Here is a 20,922-nt window from a genome sequence, read left to right as displayed (position 1 = left end):
ACTCTTGAGGAATCTTCCAAATGGTGTCTACAAATTCTAGAAGATTTTTAAATGCATTGTGGCCAGGATTGCTATATTCTGTAGTTGCATTTCATATACAGTGTTCTAATTCTGATTAACTATACACCCTAAAATGTGATTTTCATTTCCGTGTGAAAAGGAGTCCATTGGGCAGGTTAATCAACTGTTGGTTATGTGGAATATTATTTATTTTTGTTGAATTTCTCACTGATGAAGCCCCCATCCCCAAAATACATAGATACACCCACGCACATATACACCCACAGAAATGTACACACAAACTTAGATAATAGATAGATAGATAGATAGATAGATAGATAGATAGATAGATAGATAGATGATAGATAGATGGATAGATAGATAGATAGATGGATAGATAGATAGATAGATAGATAGATAGATAGATAGATAATGGATGGATGGATGGATGGATAGATAGATAGATGATGGATGGATGGATGGATGGATGGATGGATGGATGGATAGATAGATAGATGATAGATAGATAGATGATAGATAGATGGATAGATAGATAAATGGATAGATAGATAGATAGATAAATAGATAAATAAATAGATAGATAGATAGATAGATAGATAGATAGATAGATAGATAGATGATGGATGGATGGATGGATGGATGGATAGATAGATAGATAGATATTCCCACAGGCTCTCGCAAAACAGTCCAGCCAGGAAAGTCACTGTTTTATGTCTTAGCACTACCTGTGTTTTTCCAAGAAAGATCCCATCTTGCCAGATTGATAGAATTGTAGCTTCATCTTTAGCTTCGGAACCTTCTGCAGGTAATAAGAAAGGTGTTTGTTTTGTCATGCTCTTCCACAACCCCATTTTGAAATCATTGCACCAGAAGAAGGGAAGCTGTGCCAGAACCTTCCTTTCTCTTCTTTACAGCCCCAGGAGCTTCCTACAAGCTGGTTAACAAATTTAAAAGAAAGGATTGCCAAATATCAGTGGCACATCCTCTCAACAATTTACAGGAGGAAGGGAGATATATGAAAATTGTAATGGGTGCCCTACGTAGATTTTACACACCTGTGCTTTAACATGAGAAAATAAAAACCAACTTATTTGGCTGGTGCCCCCCAACAGTTTTCCCTATGTGGGATAGCTCTACATATCCAGTGATCCTTTCAGTATTGGGGAAAAGTGTATAGTCTCTGGCCAGCAAAAATTTTCTCTGCTCTTTCAAATCAGTTAGGATGTTTTAAGAAAAAGAAAAGGGACCAATTGGGGGGTCCTAAAGGTGCTTTTCCAAGAGGCAACTGAACTTTCTTGTTTTTCTTTCAAGATGTTTCGCTTCTCATCCAAGACAAACAAGAAGGTCCAGTTGCCTCTTGAAAAAGCACCTTTGGGATAACCTTGACCTGGATGACTGAGAATCTCCATAGACAACTGGGGGCTAAGACATGCTATTGAATGGAGGTTACTTGCAAATACGTTATTTGCACAAAGATTTTACATATCACATGGACTTTTTGTCTTGTTGATCCTTCAGTGAAGGACTGAAAGTGGATTTGAATCCACATATCTCACATGGTTTAATCCATAATCACATGTATTATTTTTAAGGTTTGTAGCTGTGATAGTCTTGTGTGTGTGCGTGTGTATGTGTGTGTTGCCACCGAATGCTAGCCAATCTATTACCACACAAATTACATAAAACCCATGTTTTGGATTTGATGAAGTGGACCAAGATCCCCAAATGCTTATGTGCTGATAAATCTGTTAATCTTTAGGGTGTCACAAGCTTTTTTGATTAAAGCTTTATTTGCCACTCTTATGAGAAAATCATTTTAGGTTGGATGGTTGACATATTCATGTTGATCAGTTGACGATGGCCTTGTAACATGTCTTACTTTGCTCCTGGGAACTGAACAACTGCAGATCCAGTAAGAGCATATGTATCACTTCTAATGCAGTGCCTTTGGTGGAACAGGGTCACACATTACTGCTGAGAAAACACAACTATCATATATGTGTGAATCAGTCCTGTATGTGTTTCCTTCCAGTCCTGCCAGCTGCATTTACCATCACTTTGTCACCTGTTGCCTTTTGTGCATAAGAAGCAGATCAGTCTCACTGTGTTATGCACGTCAGCAAGGCAGAGATGGTGGGGAGGGAGCCAGAGTGCAGATCAATAATTAATTTTATGTCTCTGTAGATAACTTTTTTTTTTTTTTTTTGCTAGAGGCATATATTCACTTTTTTCCCACTCTCCATGAAATCAGGGCTGAGACTAAAGGAATAATTTTACCCAGTGTGAGATGGAATGGGGCAAGAAAAAGAAAATAGTCCCTAGAATAATTTGAAGGAAAAAAGGAATCTCTCTCATTTCCATCCTCACATCAAATCTCTAATAAACTAAGGGAAAAAAGGATTTAGTGAGCTGAACCACCAAGACATCATGCCCAGAAATATCAAACTATTGTTTGCTGCAGATTTAGTAATGCCAATATGTGAGTTCAGTATAAAAATGAGTCTTTGAAACCTCAAAAATTTCTCTTTATGAATCCCTAAATATCACAGTGGTCTTCCCAGTATATACTAAAAACATTATGGAACAACAATAAATGTATCTGTGAATATGATTAATCATAGAAGATGCTTAAATGGATCATTATTCACACAATTGGATGGTCTGAAAATCCAGAAAAATACAGTTTGTCAATATAGAGTAAGTAACTTGTTTCTTCATAGTCCCTGCACTCTAAGTTTTACAATTGGAATCTAAATTACATGTTTTGTAAGAAAATTGATCTCAGTGTGTGCATTATCTAGAGCAATATTTTTTCAGATTTGGCAACTGTAGGATGCATGAACACGCTGACTGAGGAATTTTAAGATGGGTGGAACTGAAGTCTACATATCTTAAAGTTTCCATGTTTGAAATATACAATTCCAGTGCATCATTTTTGACATCTGCAGTGATGCCCTATTCATGTTCAGATCTGGTAAAAGGCTAAGAAACTTTGTCCAATAATGGTTTGTAAACTCCATATAGATCTCTTAAGTCAGAACTGTTTTATTAGTTTTAAATAGCAATGTTTCCAAGCCTCTTCCATCCTCTACATATTCTGGAAGTCTTGTGATATCTACCCATTTGGTATATTTTGAAAATCAGGATTCAGTTAGGACAGATTTGGAAAAAATGCAGTGGATCTGTGGAATATTCTACATTGTTCATCAATTATCTGTTGTTACACATCTTGAACATTGTAATGCCATGGAAATGTAAGATGCTAAAAATATCTAGATACTTACTGGAGTGATTGAATGTATGTACAGTATGTAAGAATGCCCACATGTATGTACTGAATTTTTGTTCTAGTTGTCAATGGTAGTTAAGATAGCTAAAAAGTAATGTAATTTTTTTTAAAAAAAACATAGTTAAAACCCCCATCGGTAAAATAATTCATATTGAACTACTTAAACCTGATCTAGCAACCGGTTTTCTCATTGATGATAAAATTATTTTACCCACCGGCAGAAGGAAATCAATATAAACTCCACTAAAAGTCTTTGACATTCAGATAGTACAGTATACAAGCTTAATAAATTATTATTATCTGCCAGTTCTTCAGTTGGTGTTGGCCTTTAGTTGCATTGAGTTCTTCCCAAGAAAGTAGGTTGTCACAATATATCAGCATAGTATATGTGCAGATCCAAGCAAGGTGGCCTTTTGCAAATGACAGATGGAAATGTTGTCAATGCACAGAATTTTCTAAGTGCCATCCAAGATTTTTTTTTATTTTTTATTTTTGGTATATATCTAATATGTTCATAAACACTGGGACCACCGTGCCTGGTTTTGCCATAATCTTTCAACTTTGGTTTTCAGATCTTGGATACTTTATGATTTTCTCCAGTTCTTTGTCTTCTGTGCTAGTATCCCCTGGTTCTACTACGTCAATTATCAATACTTCTTTCTTTCCTTCTAAGTATTAAATCTGGTGTGTTATGGGCCAAGACTTTATAAATTTGCATTTGAAAATCCAACATTTATTTTCATTATTCTATTATCTCTGGACAAGGAATTCTATGACCCAAGAGTTCCCAGTGACCGAAAACAAATAAGAAACAAAACAGAGCATCCAAAATCTTTGCATGAAACATGAGTGCAGGTCAGTAACTGGTTTCCTGTGTTCCAGGTTAGGATCCAGTGTCCAATTCACCTGCAGTGAAGGTTATGATTTGCAAGGCTCCAAAAGCATCACCTGTAAGAAGCTGAGTGGAATGATAGCTGCCTGGAGTGACCAGAGACCAGTGTGTCGAGGTAAGATAAATGCTGCCAAAGATTACAAATGAGGCAGGAAACTGAGTTCAATTATCCCCTTTTGTAGTGGAGGATCATTCTAGGAAATAATACTCATCTAATAGTGATTGTTTTATCTGGAGATCATCTACTATTTAGTGGCTTGGTGGGTCATAAATTTATTACAGGTTTGTTATAAGCTGGTTGTAATAATTTATACCTGTTTATTCTTCTAAAGACTTGTGAATTGACATTTACATCTACATTTCTCCTCCTAAATGCATGCCCTTATTGTGCAGCTGGCAAGAGATGGATGCAACCTTGCATTCCCCAGCTCTCCAAAACTTTCTCCAAATTATATGTATGGTCTGTATGTATATCTATATCTACCGTATTTTCCGGCGTATAAGACGACTTGCCATATAAGATGACCCCGACTTTGGAGACGATTTGCATGATTAGAAAGTCATCTTATATGTCAGAAAATACAGTATATACATATATATATATATATATATATATATATATATATATATATATATATATATATATAAAGTTTGGATTGCTAACAAAGAATTAAGGGAGAATGGAATAACTATTTCGAGCTAATTAGCTCTCATCAGCCAAACATACCCTTCTGAGATTCGAACCTGGGCTGCTTGCACTTTAGGCAGCTGTGTTAACCTCTAGGCCACAGGATCTTTCTCACTTTGTCAGCTGTATATATGAGAGAGAGAGAGAGAGAGAGAGAGAGAGAGAGAGAGAGAGAGAGAGAGAGAGAGAGAGAGATACACAATGACTTGAAGGCACCACAAAGGCACTCTAAATTCATTACAATAATATGTTCTATGATGCCTCTGCATGCCAGGACAAATTCTGAGTTTATAAGGACCTCACCAACATTTATATAATCACACTCACCACGGATCACTGGAAGTAAATCAGTTGTCCAACATGGTTTCGATCTTTGATGTTTTATGATGTATATTTCTTAGGTTCTCTTTTCACCTGCTATTCAGTCCTTGCTTTATGTCAGTCTTCTCCAACTGAATGTACTCCATGAAGAGAATTATGTAGCTGGAAGGGACATTTAGGCTGTTGAATGCAGGTCTCTGCTAAGGGCAGAAAGCCAAATTAAGGAAGTTTCAGAATTGGTAGTATAAGGCTCCCCATCCCTCAAGAAGTAGAGCAACCATAGTCATTTGGAAGATGATGAGATTAGTAGTGTGCTATATCTTCTGCATCCTTCCTGAGATCAGAAAGACACCTGGTGAATCTTCCAAGCTCAGTTCTTTGTTGTTTAACATATGTAGGCAAAATCTTGCAAGACTGAGGACTCTACTATGCTCCTCTACAATATTCTCAGTGAACTATTAGGGAGTGGCTCTCTTTGCCCTCTTTGTCTTACATGTGATATATGGGCTGAGTTGCCTCTGGATGCATCCCCTCCCTCCAGGGATCCCTTACTGCATTTCCTCACAGAAGGGACCTTCCTTTATCCTCTGAAAAATAATGACAGGGGAGAGGGAAAGCACTTTCAGACTTGCAAAATTGTTATTAGCCCTTCAAGGACAGGGGGGGGAAACCCCAAGAGCATTAATACCACTTGTATTGTAGGGCTGCAGTAACAAGGTTTTATTTATTAAATTATTTAATTCATTTGGCTGCCCAGTTCACACATAGATGACTATTATATATATATAATAAAATTTGGATTGCTAACAAAGAATTAAGGGAGAATGGGATAGCTATTTCGAGTTCCTTAACTCTCTTCAGCCACACTTACCCTTCTGAGATTCGAGCCTGGGCTGTGTGCATGTTAGGCAGCTGTATTAACCTCTAGGCCACAGGCTCCTTCTCACTTTGTCAGCTGTATCAGGGAGGGAAGATATATATATTGCAAACCTTGCAAATCTGAAAGCATTTCTCCTCTACTTTATTTATTGAGCTGAGGTGGCGCAGCAGTTAGAGAGCAGTACTGCAGGCCAGTTTAGCTGACTGTGTTCAGCAGGTCAGCGGTTCAAATCTCACCGGCTCAAGGTTGACTCAGCCTTCCATCCTTCCGAGGTAGGTAAAATGAGGACCCAGATTGTTGGGGGCAATGTAAATATATATATATACATTGCTTACTGGTGTACACCGCTTAGAGAGTGCTTGCACTTAAAACGGTATATAAGTCTCATAAATAAATAAATAAATAAATAAATTTTTACTTTTCAAAAAAAAAAAAAAGAGAGAGAGAGAGAGTCTCTTCTGAAGTGCTTCCCATGCCCATTTGTTCTGTGAACTGTGATGTCTCTTGTCTGACCATTGTCTGGGCTGCGACTCTTCCTCCGGTCTTCCAAGGTTGTTCTCACAGTCCATTGTGCTTATTAGGGAAGACTGCTCCATACAGTTCTGGCTAGCTAGTCTTTTGTTCTGACAGAATACAAAGCCATTTTCTGTTCCTATTCAGCCTGTTTTCTTCCAAAATCTCATTTTCTCTGTTTCAGTCAAAATCTCTTATACAAAAGCTGCCATCTCTATACTCTGTAGGAAAACTAGGCTTAATTTGCCTGCCTCCCATAAAATATTTATTATGTTAAGATTTGATTAGGTCTTCAGATAAAATTTTGTACAATGTAGGGACACTCTAAAGCAGTTGAACAGTTAAACCTGTTTCGTAACCAGACCTAAACCTCTACATTCAATGCTTATTGTTAAAGAGATTTCACTTTATTTTTTCAAGAAGAAGAAGGAGTGAAATTTCTTGCTTCATGGTGTAAGGGTCAAAGACCAATGATCTACCACCCCAAGGGGCTTCTTGAAAGGGTCTCCTTAAGGTTCAGGGCATTCTGCAGGCTACTCTTACAGCAAGACAACTGACTTCATGTGAAAAGCTTATTCTGCAATCTCATGAGCTGAATCAGTACTGATTTGAGTATGGAGAATACTCAGCATCCCTAGGAAAAATGTTCAGGGAAAATGAGCTCTTTTGAAAGAAAAGTAGAACTTTTGGGGGGGGGGATGATTTAATGCCCACCCAGTGGTGCTCTTCCTCCTGTCTGAGGTTTTCATGTTGTGAGCATTTCTGTTGAGGACTGGCAGCAGGGGTGGGGTGTGGGGGTGTTTGGTTTTTATTCCCCCGTCTGCTGGGTGATTGCAGCAGGTTTTGGTGACTTCACATGACCCTGGGACACTATGACTGTCATAAATATGAATCAGTTGCCAAGCATCTGAATGTAAATCACAAGACCTTGGAGATGCTGCAACATTCCAGCTGATCAGCGCTTCTTCAGGATCAGTGCTACTTTCCAGCTGATTGGTGCTTCTTCTGGGCTCAACAGAAGCACCAGGATCAGCGCCGAGGTCCAGCTGGAGCCTGGCACTGATCCTGGCGCTTCCACTGAGCCCTGACAGCCCTGCAGCTCCAGCCGTCTCTCGCTCAGGCTTGCACAGTGCTGCCATCGGTTCAGCTCATTCCCCTCCCCTGCTACCCCTTTTCTAGGATGGTCGCGTACCACCTGCCAGGTGCCAATGTACCACCGGTGGTACCCGTACCGCTGGTTGAAAAGCCCTGCTCTATGCATTACCCAGATATCTGTTCAGTGAGGCTTAGTCCTAAGGACATAGATGTAGGATTGAATTCGTGCACCAGAGAGAAGCAAAATAAAAGCATCCACATCTCTATAGATTACTTTTCCCCATCTATAAAAATTGCTTTCATGAAATAAATTTCACTTTGAACATTTTGTTTTCTATTTTTTTTTTTAGCTTCATTACCCAACTACCTCTAGGTTTTGTGGCTATTCTCTTCACAGTTTTTTTTTTAAAAAAAATCTAGATTTTGAGCAGTACGTGGAGATCAGAATTCTTGAGGGCTCCATCAATGTGGTTAATAGATGCATTTGGCTTCATGATCATATGTTTTATGTAATATCTCTTTCTCTTGCACACCAAGACAGACCTTTCAATCATCCTACAACTTGATTGAAAGAAATGGTAAAATAAAGAAATATACCCCCTTCCACACTGGTTCATTTTCCAGGCCCGTAAAGAAAAGGAACGTTGCAAACAAAGGTTCCACCCACAAATAGATTTCCTGTTTCTTCTTTTTTTTCCCCCAACTCCACAGCTAGAATGTGTGATACATACCTCCGAGGGCCCAGTGGTGTTATCACATCTCCTAATTATCCTGTCCAGTATGATAACAACGCATACTGCGTGTGGGTGATCACAGCAGTCAATCCAGCCAAGGTAGGTCTTCTGGATGCGTTATTGGGCAACTAAGCGTTGGCTCTTGTCTGAAAAGGAAATTAATCATGGGAACAGAGGATCATCTTCCAAAACAATAGGTCTTTGCAGGGAATTCCATTAAGCAGGGTTTTCAATTTTGTACAAAACAATGTAAACCAATGTTTCTTAACCTTGGAAACTTCAAGATGTGTGGACTTCAATTCCCAGAATTTTCAAGCCTGTTGAGATATGGTGCCTATAGAGGCGGAAGTGGTGTGAAGGGGCAGTTTTTTTTCCAAAGAGGAAGCACATTCCAAGGAGGGAGCTGAGACAAAACTGGCACAGTCTGGAGCTGGATAGTGGAAGAGTTAATATAGCTAGAATCACCTAGGTTATATTTGTTGGGTGTGAGTAATAAGGGTTTATTCTGGCAAGATTCTGTCTATTGCAGGGTTGTCAAACTCAATTTCACCGAGGGCCGCATCAGCATTGCAGTTGCCCTGGGGGGGTGGGGGGGGTGGCCAGGGTGGGTGCGGCCTACTGGGTGGGCATGGATGGAGTGGGTGTGTCCTACTGGGTGGGCGTGGCCAGCTCTACATCGTTCACATCAAGGGTGCCTGTGGGGCCCTGGGCAGGAGTGGGACAGATCTGAGGGTCTCTGGCAGAAGGCGGTGGGACCGGGGCAAGTGCCAAGGCATGGTCCATTTCTTCGTTCCTCACAAAGGGTGACACCTCCCCAGCATGCACCCAGGGGGCGGGGCCGACACACCAGGGGCTGGTTCCTCGCTGTTTCTGGATGGCCTTGTGGAGCTAAGACTGAATGCATTTCAGCACAGATGGCCACCACAAAATTGTACATTGGCTCCTGGCCAGCCTGGGCCAGGGCCAAGGCAGCGGGGGCCGTTCCCTCACTGTTTCCAGGATGGCTTCGCAGGAGACATGAAACCACTTTGAGGGCCACATCCGGCCCCCGGGCCTTGTGTTTGACATGTCTGGTCTATTGTGTGTAATCAAATAAAGAACTGAATTCTGATTTGATTGCTCTACATCAGGCATATCAAACTGCCAGCCTGTGGGCCTGATGTGTCACACCAAAACCACACCCATACCATTGTCAGCAGTGGGGAAAAAGTTGTGATATGTTGCACTACATCACATGACGTTGCAGGTTTGACATGCCTGCTCTACATCATTCTTTGGCTAGGGCCGACACAGTCAGCATACTGGCTGGGGAATTCTAGGAGTTGAAGTCCACATTCTTAAAGCTGGAGAAACACTGATACAGACGAACAAGTCAACACATAGCTGGGATTTGAGTGGTGGAATTGGAATTAGAGCAAAGAAAGAAAGTGTAATTGTTTATCAGACTATATTTGATTATTGACCATCTGTTCAGTCTAGCAGCATTTATGCAAAATCTTATTGGCGGACAGATATGTAGCAGTCTGCTTACTCAGTTTTTTTTTAAAAAAAGATTCTGAGCAATTTAAGCAATAATGCAATAGTCTTCTTTTCCTGTTTCAATTCATTCTGTTATTTCTAATTGAAATGCCCTTGCATTACCTGTCAGGTATTTGGGGATATTAATTTACAAATAATATGGTTCTAACACTTGTTCATGCTTTAAAATCTTTGCATTCATTAATTATACAGTTTTATTTCATTATTCTGTGGCTGATATAATGTAATCGGAACATAATTTCATCAGAGAGAATAGCAAACATTTGCATCACAACTGCTTATTTCTTTAGAAGAGTCTAAAAATATGCTGTTTTTTCCAAATTGCTTTCTGCTTTTCACTCCTTAACACACACCCTCATTCCCAGAATAAATTTATCTTTTTTTTCTCCCAGTAGCTAATATAGGGAAGCAAAACATTTGAAGAAGAACATGATTTATTTAGGGTGTAGGACAGGATCATACTCAGTAGAAAGTGACATGTTGGGAATCATCCAGCCAGACAGGCTTCAAGTGCAGAATTAGCCTTGAGTCCTTGTGCAGCTACAAAGTTCCAAAACTGATTGCCCTTTAGCTCTATAGAACCTTACCTATCTGTTCCCAGGCTAAAGCTGATAGTCTGCAGAGATTCCTGTGTAATAAGCAGAATATAATAAACTGGTATGTTTAAACCTTACATGTTTAAACCTGCCTAAGCAGGGGGTTGGGCTAGATGATCTCCAAAGTACCTTCCAACTTTGTTGTTGTTGTTTTTGTATTATTATTATTATTATTATTATTATTATTATTATTATTATTATTATTATTATTATTATTATGGATCATCGCACAATCAGCCACATGTTCAGACTGGATTTGGCATTTTGTCTACCTATCGAGTCCTTAACCAGGACCTGGGATAGGCAGATGTGGATGTTTGATGGTATTACAGATTATTATTATTATTATCGATCATCGCACAGTCAGATGTTCAGACTGGATTTGGCATTTTGTCTACCATCGAGTCCTTACCCAGGACCTGGGATAGGCAGATGTGGATGTTTGATGGTATTACAGATATCGTCGCAGGATGGTTCCTAGTAATTTGGCATTTTGTGCCTACCTGGGATTGCCGACTATTGGTGCTTGCTTTTGCCACAGTCTTTCTATTTCTATTTGTAGGTCTTTGTATTTTGTTATCTTCTCCAGTTCTTTCTCTTCTATTCTGCTATCTGGCCACGCTATCCAGACTTTTTTGGACAATTGATATGTTGCATGAATTCTGAAGTCCCAGAGCAGTCATTTTCTATGACTTTCTCTATTTTATGATCCCACCAGTTTTTGCTTACAGGCAAATGATATTTTTTGCAGATCTTCCAATGCACCATTGTTGCTACTTTGTCATGCCGCTGCTTGTAATCAGTCTGTGCAATCTTCTTGCAACAGCTTACCAAGTGGTCCACTGTTTCTTCAGCTTCTTTGCATAGGCGGCACTTACTGTCTGTTGCTGTCTTCTCAATTTTGACTTTGTATGCATTTGTCCTTAAGGCTTGGTCTTGTGCAGCCAGAATTAGTCCCTCGGTCTCTTTCTTCAATTTTCCTGCTCTTAGCCATTGCCAGGTTTTATTGTTATCTGCTTTCCCAGCTATTTTTTTCATGTATGGCCATGTAGTGCTTTGTCTTCCCATGCCTCTATTCTGTTCTTCATTTGGTCTTTCTTGTAGGCCAGTTTGGTCTCTCCAGTAGTTAGTAAGCCTTCCTGATATACTAATTTCAGTGCATCTTCATCATTGTTCTTCAGATATTCTTCCAAAGCCATTTTTTCTTCTTCAACCATCTGATGTACTTGTAGCATTCCACGCCCACCTATTTGCCTTGGTAGATAAAGTCTATCAATGTCACTGCGTGGATGAAGGGCATGATTCATTGTCATTATTTTTCTGGTCTGCCTATCCATTGCTTTTAGTTCTGCTTGAGTCCAGTCCACTATTCCAGCTGTGTACCTAATGACTGGGATTGCCCAGGTGTTGATTGCCGTTATGGTATTTCCTCCATTGAGTTTGGACTTTAAGATCTTCTTCACTCTCTTGATGTATTCACCTCTAATCTTTTTCTTGACTTCAGTGTGCTTGATATTGTCAGCTTGAAGGATACCCAAGTATTATTATTATTATTATTATTTCTCATTACTTGTGCCTGACAAGACCTGCTCATAACTGGGCCTCTTCATCTATCCCAAGTAGTTTACTGGCAACCTTCTTTAAAAGCAGTAGCTGCATCAACTTCACAACTGTTTAGCAAAAAACCCACACACACACACCTTTTTTGGGGGGGGTATAGATTTCATTAGTTTTTATGTGGTTAGGAATAATGTGGGATCGGGGTTGGGGTTGGGATTTAGGTTAAGGTTAGGATTAAGGTTAGGGTTGGGGTTGGGGTTTTTCCAAGTAACATTCTCAATATTTAGCAAACAATGTAATCTCTGGGTTCATGTATTTTACCCATTTTAAAGCGGCTGACCTAGAAACAGGTTTGTGGAAAGGGTTTAACTAATGCCAGGTTGGTTTCCTTAGCATCTTAGAATTCTTAAGATACATTCATAATAGGATCACTTGATAAAGGCATTTTTACTTCCCCAGTTTTTCTGTTCTCTTGCCTTGTCCCCCTCTTGAATAAATCTCCTTACGTGACTGTTGCATTCCGTAGTCCAGGGGTAGGCAATCTTGGCTCCTTTATGACTTGTGGACTTCAACTCCCAGAATTCCTGACCCAGCCAAGCTAGTCAGGAATTCTGGGAGTTGAAGTCCACAAGTCATAAAAGAGCCAAGGTTGCCTACCTCTGCCCTAGTCCATCATACTTTACTCCCCTCCTTTCTTGTCTGGCCTACTTTGCAGAGCTAACCTTAATCTTGCAAGTCTGAAAGTATCCCTTTTCTTTTTACTCTCCGAAAACTAGGGAAGGTCTCTTCTGAAATGCTTCCCATGCCCCTTCTGCATGCATAGACTGATGAGATTCTTTGGCATGATGGTTGCTTAGCCTGGGTCCCTTCCTCCAGTCCCCCGTGATCATTGCCACATATCATGACCAAACAGCCCAGCTCCGTGGCCTTCTCCTTCCATCCTCAAGTTTTCATACTCCGTCGTAGCGGTTTTCAGAACTAATCTGAAGTAAGACCAGGGGTGTCCATGGAGTAAGACAAAGAAAGCCAAGATGGTATCCATGATAGTGTAATCAAAGCCTGTGTTTTATGTGTGTTACATCTCTGGCTGAGATTGTGCCACCCGTCAGCTTCATCGCCAGATGAGAGAGATGGTGGTAAATCTGAGCAGACTCTGCTACCTCCCCAACATCTTCCCACCAACAACAACAAAAAAAAAATGGGCTGAAAGAGCTGGCATTGCTTACTCCATAATAATAAATATATGGTCCCTAACCATAAGAAAGGGAAGAAGCGCAGAAAAGAAAGGGAAGAAAAAAGAAAGCACATTGTTGGGGATTCTGGAATTCAAAGCTTTTCTGTTAAACTCCAAAACCAAGAAAGAAATCTTCCAAGCTGATTTCTTTATTATTCCACGCCTATAGACAGAATCTTGCCAGACTTAACATTCTGTATCTACCATATACTCTGTGAACTGTTAGGGAGAGGCTATCTTCACCTTCTTTCTCTCACACAAATTATCCGCTGCCTCTTAATCCATGGGAACGCACACCCCCTCCCTCTTGGGAACCCAAATTACTACTACCCATCATTTCCTGGCTCAAGCAAAGAGATTGCTGGTAGATATTACTTGAAACAGGCAGATTAACTCCACGGACGAATCATGCAAAATTACTTTATTCCAGGCATCCTCAAGTCAATAACTTACAGTTACTGTAGAAATTCCTCTGGAATGCAGATTGTAATTGGGACCCATCGCGTAGGTAAAAGGATAATAGATTTCTCCATTCTAACGGAGCTCCCAACCCTCATGGCTAGGATTCATGGAGAGATAGCAGGCTGGCATGTAATAAAAACACCAGACCCTCCCAGTGGCCAATCCTAACACAGATATAACCAGGTAACATAAACTACATTATCCAGAAGGCTATCCCTTAAGGCAGACATGTCAAACACAAGGCCCGGGGGCTGGATGTGGCCTGCGAAGTGGTTTCATGTATCCTGTGAAGCCATCCTGGAAACAGTGAGGGAACGGCCCCTGCTGCCTTGGCCCTGGCCCAGGCTGGCCGGGAGCCAATGTACAATTTTGTGGTGGCCATCTATGCTGAAACGCATTCAGTCTTAGCTCCACAAGGCCATCTAGAAACAGAGAGGAACCAGCCCCTGCCGCAATGGCCCTGCCCCCTGGGTGCATGCTGGGGAGGTGTCACCCTTTGTGAGGAATGAAGAAATGGACCATGCCTTGGTGCTTGCCCCGGTCCCATCCCCTTCTAACAGAGACCCTCAGATCTGTCCCACTCCTGCCCAGGCCCCCACAGGCACCCTTGATGTGAATGATGTAGAGCTGGCCATGCCCACCCATTAGGCCACACTCACCCTGGCCACACACACACCCACCCCCGAGGGCAACCGCAATGCTGATGCGGCCTTCAATGAAATTGAGTTTGATACCCATGCCTTAAGGGAAAAGTTCTTAATTCCTAAGCTAGCTATATACTCTGACCTGCACACATCACATTTTACCTATCCTCCAAATGCAGGAACTTTTTCTTCTCTTCTCATAAGGTGAAGCCCCCCCCCCCCCCGGAAGAGACAGTTAGGCAACCCACAAGGATAAAAAATACCCCCTCCATCTATTTCTGACACAGGACAACTTGGTTGTGTAGAGGGAAAATGTTCCTTCACAAAAGGTAGAGGAAGACACGGAGCAAATATAGGAGTTGCTTTTTTTTTCGCTGATCCAACTACAACGACTGCTACCCTAGCAAAATTGTGCCTGGTATGTTTCATGTTTTCTGCTTCCACTCCCTCCACTTTCTCAATGCTTGTTTCTGGGAATTAGATGATTGGTCCAAATCTGCTTTGATGGTTTTTAAAAAAGGTCAAAAACACCCACTTGGCAACATTCTGCTGGTTGCTATTAGAGCTGTTTCAAGTCTGATGTCTGTAGCATTTCCCAGCATTTAAAGGGCTTGGGATGTTCCTCAAAGTCCTGTGGGCTTTTTTTTTTCTTTCAGCCAGACAAGGCAGAGGAGAGATAGAGAAAGTAGGGAGGAGGAGTGAAACAAATCAATTCCTTTTAACATTTTATTGCTGTCCCCAGATTCTGCTGGGGTTGCAGAAATGTGTAGCTGAAAACCAAGGCTGAATAAAGAACACAAATCATGTGCTAAAATCACTCCAATTAGAATAATGTATTATTCTGATTTTTTTTCCATGGGTGGCTGATTCTATCAGACTATCATATGTAGCAGGCTACAAATATCTATTTTCACACAGCAAACACAACAGATGGCACTTGCCGCAAAATCAGTAGTAAGCTAGTTTTGCCCTTTAGCTGAATCTTGGTTTGCCTCAGTGTAGTTTATTGAATAGACTGATGGACTGAGTTCATGGATCACACTTAGCCATAAACCATATCTTACAATCACCAGTGGCTAAATTTACTTGAATTACATGCAGAAGGCTTTTGAGGTCATCCTCAACCTATCCATTGAAAGACACCCTGAAAATGATACTAACAGATGCTTTTCTCTACTTCAGGTCTCCCCGTACAAGGTTACCTTGAATCAAACCAACATTTCTCTAACTCAGCAGCTTTAAGTTGGGTGGACTTCAGTTCCCAGAATGCTGGCTGAGGAATTTGGGGAGTTGAAGTCTTAAAGGTAGAGAAACACTCAACTAAACAGTGATGAGTTTTCAGGCTGAATGACCACATTCTAGTTTTCTAACATTTCACCAGGACCTCCTTGGCTGGCATCTTCAGAAGCAGAGTGGCCTTCTCTATGGCACACCTCTCAAGAGTTTGTACTCATCGTCAGCTCAAAAGAAAACTAGACCATGGCCACTCAGCCTGAAAGCTCATGACCACTTTGTTGAATGCCAGCTGTGAAAGCCTACGCTATTATAGTGAATCAAATAGGTCAATGATCTGATTCCATCTAGCACATTTTATAAGTGTTAAGACATTCCATAAGTGCTGGCAGACATGCCAATTCAGAGACTTTAAAACAGCCTTCCTCCAACTTGATGTTCTTAAGATATGTGGGACTTGTAGATCCCATAGTTCCTCTCTTAGGGCTTCCGTTGTGTGTTCAGAAAGCCAGAAAACCATTAAATGGCAGCAAACTGGTAATCTAGTGGTCATCCTGAATTTTACAGCCCAGATTCAGTAATCTTAGTCTAGTTTGCAGAGCCTAGGGGAGAGCTTAAGGAGGCTTTTCTGAAGGATTTGGGTAGGTGGGAACAGGGGCAGATATGTAATCTCTACAAAGTGCAATCATATAACGGAAAGCCGATTGTCCATAATCAGCTGTAAGCAGACTGAATATTCAGATGCATGCTATTATACACGGCGGTGTAGAAAGCTGGTCTATTGTACTGGTTAAGGCCTCAGGTTAGATATTGGGAGATTATGAGTGATACTCTCACCTTAGGCACAAAGCAAGTCGCCATCTTTCAACCCTAGGTAGCAGGAAAACCAGTTTTGAAATCTTGCCAAGAAAAGTGCAGGGACTCGTTGAGGCAGTCACAGGAATCAACTCAGTGACTTGAATGCACACCAAACATTTTAAAAAGGTAAAAGTTTCCCTGTCCAGTAGTGTCTAGCTCATCTGGTGCTCATCTCTGTTTCTTGGCCACGGGAACTGGCATTGCCTGAAGGCATTTCCTGTTGTCATCTGGCCAGCATGGCTATATACAAGGAGCGCTGTTACCTTCCCACCAAGTGGTGCCTATTTATTTACTCACGTTTGCATGCTTTGGAATGGCTAGGTGGGCAGCAGCTCAGCCAGGAACGGGAACTCACCCCATTCCATAGCATTCAGATCTTGAACCCAGGCTGTCCACTTTCCAGCCGACAAGCACAGCATCTTTAACCACTGAGCCATTGCACCCCTTCCCAAAATAAATAAATAACTACAAAATAGTATTACAATATTCGAATTACCGTATTTTCTGGCATATAAGACGACTTTCTAAAGCGCGGAAATTGGCACCGAAGTCGGGGGTTGTCTTATACGCCGAGTCGTCTTATATGCCAGAAATTACGGTAGTTTCTGGCGGATAAGATGACTTTCTAGGCATGGAAATCGACGCCGAAGTCGGGGGTCATCTTATATGCCGGGTCACCTTATACGCTGGAAAATACGGTAATGTTTAAAAACCTGCCACAGATTAATATGTTGTTCCGTTTAAAAACCCCTTATGGTCAGTTTCTTATTTCTGTGTAATAGGGCTCCATGACTTTTACAAACAAGCTTTTCGTCATCCATTTGGCCAGGACGTTTCTTGTAATATAAAGTCATTAAATAATTTTCAACCTTTAACTAAAAGTAAAAACAAAACTAGGGCAAAGAAGACAGCAGGGGAGGGAGGAAAGTGGGCGGGAGAAATACATAAATAATTATTCGACTCCCAAACCTTGTTATGTTCTGTGGTATTAAAATCTAAGCAGCTATTTAATTAGGGTTAAACTTGTTAAAATGCAATTTACATGAATGGGTGCTTTAATTAATGAATCATGTCACTTGACAACCCTTTGTTCTTTGTATTAATTGCATTATTTCATCATCATGTGGATTTTAATATTTTTAGCCCAGGTTGATACTTGGCAAAGGTGAATCCTTCAGATTAAGAAGACATTTTTGGAGGAAACAAATAATGAAAATATTGCAACCAAGATTTATTTCAGCTATTGATCACAGTATTTGGGTGTTGAATGTTGATGTGGTTATGAACAGTATCTTTATTTTCAGCATCAACATGAAATAGAGATAATTCTTACTGGCACAAATGCACAGGTTGGACACCTAGTAGACCCACAAGGTGTGTAGTTATCAGGTGTGCATAGGTGTCCTAAAAATACCAGATACAGTTGCTTGCTAAATGTCAGAAAATCTGTTAATATATACCATAGTCACTAAAAGATGAAGACCAGAGAAATTAGGATTATTAGGAGTTAGAGCGTAAATCTAGATTGGCTTTGTTTGAGAAAAAGATGGTATCAACTGTGCATAAAAACAAATGGGAAAAAAGGAAAAGGGAAACATCTATTGTGACTCAATCTATGGTTTGCTAGATGTTAGGTGAAATTCTTAATTTTGCCTCAGTGTTGTCTTACTTGAACAAATGTTTTTAGCATCTATATTCATTCAACTTCTTTCATACCTCACTTAAATTTAATTTCTGCTTCTCTGTCCTCTACACAGCTTCTGAAAACAATCAGTTCACACAGGATTAGGGAAATGTTCATTTATGTCCTGATATTTTGCTTTTCCACATTTTGCTTTTTGGTCCCCTAGGCCAATAAAATATATTCATATACACTCATAAAAAAATGAAACCAGGGATCGGCTGTCTTTTTCTGTCAACATCATTTGTTTTTATTCAAAACAGCAGATGATATTTAATATCATCTTTAGCCATTCCTATTAATTTAAAATGGACATTTATATATTTGTAGCAATTCTAGGGCTGGCTTAAGTTCGTCCATCGCCTCTCCCTTTTAAATTATAAAAAAATGTACCACTGCCTATTCCATTTAGATCAGAACTGCCACGGTTCAGCATGACTATGCAGATTTAAAGTGTATCAACAACAGAGTAGGCATATTCAATTGTGGAAGAACAATTATGAAATTGGCTATGAATATTTGTCATTTCTGTTCGCCATCTACTTTTCTTTCAGGTCACAAGAGAATTCTCCTAGGGTTTCCAAATCAACATTTACTTACTTCCGCATTAGAAAATGTCTCCTTCAGTATAAAGCTAGAATCAGATCTATTGTTTAGTTAAGACGTTGATTTGCTAACAAAGTCAACATTTCTTTATGGCACTTTTAAGGAGAACATCACTGTGACACCAAGGTTAATTTGATGTTTCAGTTGCATGAGGATTCCTAACAATGGACTGAGGGATGAACTATCAAACAGTGGAGCAATACGTATTTTAAATTATAGCTGGGATTTAATTTAAGGCAACCTGCAGCCCAGTTTTAGAAACGGCCTGCAACTTTGGCAAGAGTGATCTGCCCAACGATCGACAACAGGTGGAAGGGAGACAAGGCTGTCAGAAACAGGAGGGTATCAAAAAGAAAGAAATGGAAGGTGAACGTCCAAGAAAATGCACTCAGTGCTTGCTACCATTTCAACCTCAACTGCTCATTGACATACATAAAAACTCAGAAAACCTCATGGAAATGCAACAAAATTCAACAATCCTGGATTATGTCATTTCTTGCCAATCCTGGATTATGTCATTTCTACCAGCATCATAACTTGCCAATCCTGGATTATGTCATTTCTACCAGCATCATAAACTTGCCAATCCTGGATTATGTCATTTCTACCAGCATCATAATGGTTAAAGAAAAGACTCTGGTTGCCCTTGTATAAAAACATGATCGCCAACATGATTGCCAATGTCCAATAATGGATATGGCACAAGAAGAAGAAAAAGAGTTTCTTACAACTGCATCAAAAAATGAATCCTAAACCCTCCCTTTCCTTCTCATATCTACCCTTATTTAATTTAGAGATCACTAATTAAATTATTTACGGAGGACTATATCCCATTATTTACATGCATAGCTTCAAAATCATGGGTCCTAGATCAGACTGGTGTTACATCAAACTCTTGTTCATGTATATGACAAATGATAGCATCTCCATTCCAGCTTTGTATCCGGTCCAGCTTCTGTTTTTATGAAGTAGATGGGTTGGGCAAAGCAAATGATAATTGAAGCTATTCTCACCTGAAATCACCTTCATTTATCAGTTTCCAGACACTGGAATCTTTCAGCAAACTCTTGTTGATAGTATGTTTCTCCAATGAAGGATTGGTGGAATAAAGCTTCAGTTGCTACTCCATGGGCTCAGTGGGATACCTTAATGCAGGGGTCTTCAAACCTGGCCCTTTTATGACTTGTGGACTTCAACTCCCAGAATTCCTCAGCCAGTCACGCTGGCTGAGGAATTCTGGGAGTTGAAGTCCACAGGTCATAAAAGGGCCAAGTTTGAAGACCCCTGCCTTAATGGATCAGAAATTCTTCATCCTTATTCTAAATCATTGTACATGTTGAGTCAGTGGAAATCCATGAAAAGAATGTGATTTAGAATTCAGGTATGGCGTCTGTATACTGGGAAGTTCATTTGAGTTGGTTCCCGGTGTGACCTTTCTAAGCACTTACATAACTCATTTTCTCATATGTTCACTTTTAGAACAGTTTTATGTACTGAGTCATACCATCAGATGTAGTTTGTTCAAGGTCTATTACATTATCGTCGTGATTTGGAGAGATATGAATCTGAGAATCTTCCAGTCAGAACTAAAAATCCTGTCACTCTAAAAGAACGTTGCCTATTTGTGGTGTCTGTTGCATGAACTGATTTGCCCTAACAATTTAATCAACCAGCCTAATGCTTTATGTCTTTGTTAGGTAATCAAACTCAATTTTGAAGAATTTGACTTGGAGAGAGGATATGATACATTAACTGTGGGAGATGGAGGCCAGGTTGGAGACCAGAAAAGTGTGCTTTATGTGTAAGTAGACATTTCTTTTTATCTTTCTGTTTGGATTGCATTAGTGTGCCAACCAGGGATTCCTTTAAGAGTTTTCACACTCATTTCTGTTTGCTGAATATGTTTCTGAGATGGCCTCACATTCGGAAGATACAAAGCATTGTTGACATTTCCATTCTGGTGGAATCAGCCATTTTTCACTTGGCTTTCAGGCATATTATTTACCAGTTTTTTGTTCAAGGGTGAACTATCTGGAACAGTATTTCTCAACCTTGAAAACTTTAAAATGTGTGGAC

At 40.2% G+C, this 20,922-nt stretch overlaps 1 protein-coding gene across 1 annotated transcript in view; it reads left to right on the top strand.

The window, feature by feature from the left end:
• The window catches only part of CSMD2 (CUB and Sushi multiple domains 2), a 356,715-nt gene that overhangs the window by 109,127 nt on the left and 226,666 nt on the right, over positions 1-20,922 (top strand). The window contains exons 6-8 of the mRNA XM_039329926.1: positions 4,193-4,317; positions 8,411-8,532; positions 20,544-20,647. Coding sequence (XP_039185860.1) covers positions 4,193-4,317; positions 8,411-8,532; positions 20,544-20,647 — 351 coding nt within the window. The remainder of the gene's footprint in view (positions 1-4,192; positions 4,318-8,410; positions 8,533-20,543; positions 20,648-20,922) is intronic.

This window comes from Crotalus tigris, unplaced genomic scaffold (assembly GCF_016545835.1).
Source record: "Crotalus tigris isolate CLP2741 ecotype Arizona unplaced genomic scaffold, ASM1654583v1 scf7180000017614.5298720, whole genome shotgun sequence".
NCBI lineage: Eukaryota > Metazoa > Chordata > Lepidosauria > Squamata > Viperidae > Crotalus > Crotalus tigris.
Note: the sequence above shows the minus strand (reverse complement) of the source record. Positions and strands in the feature narration are given on the sequence as shown.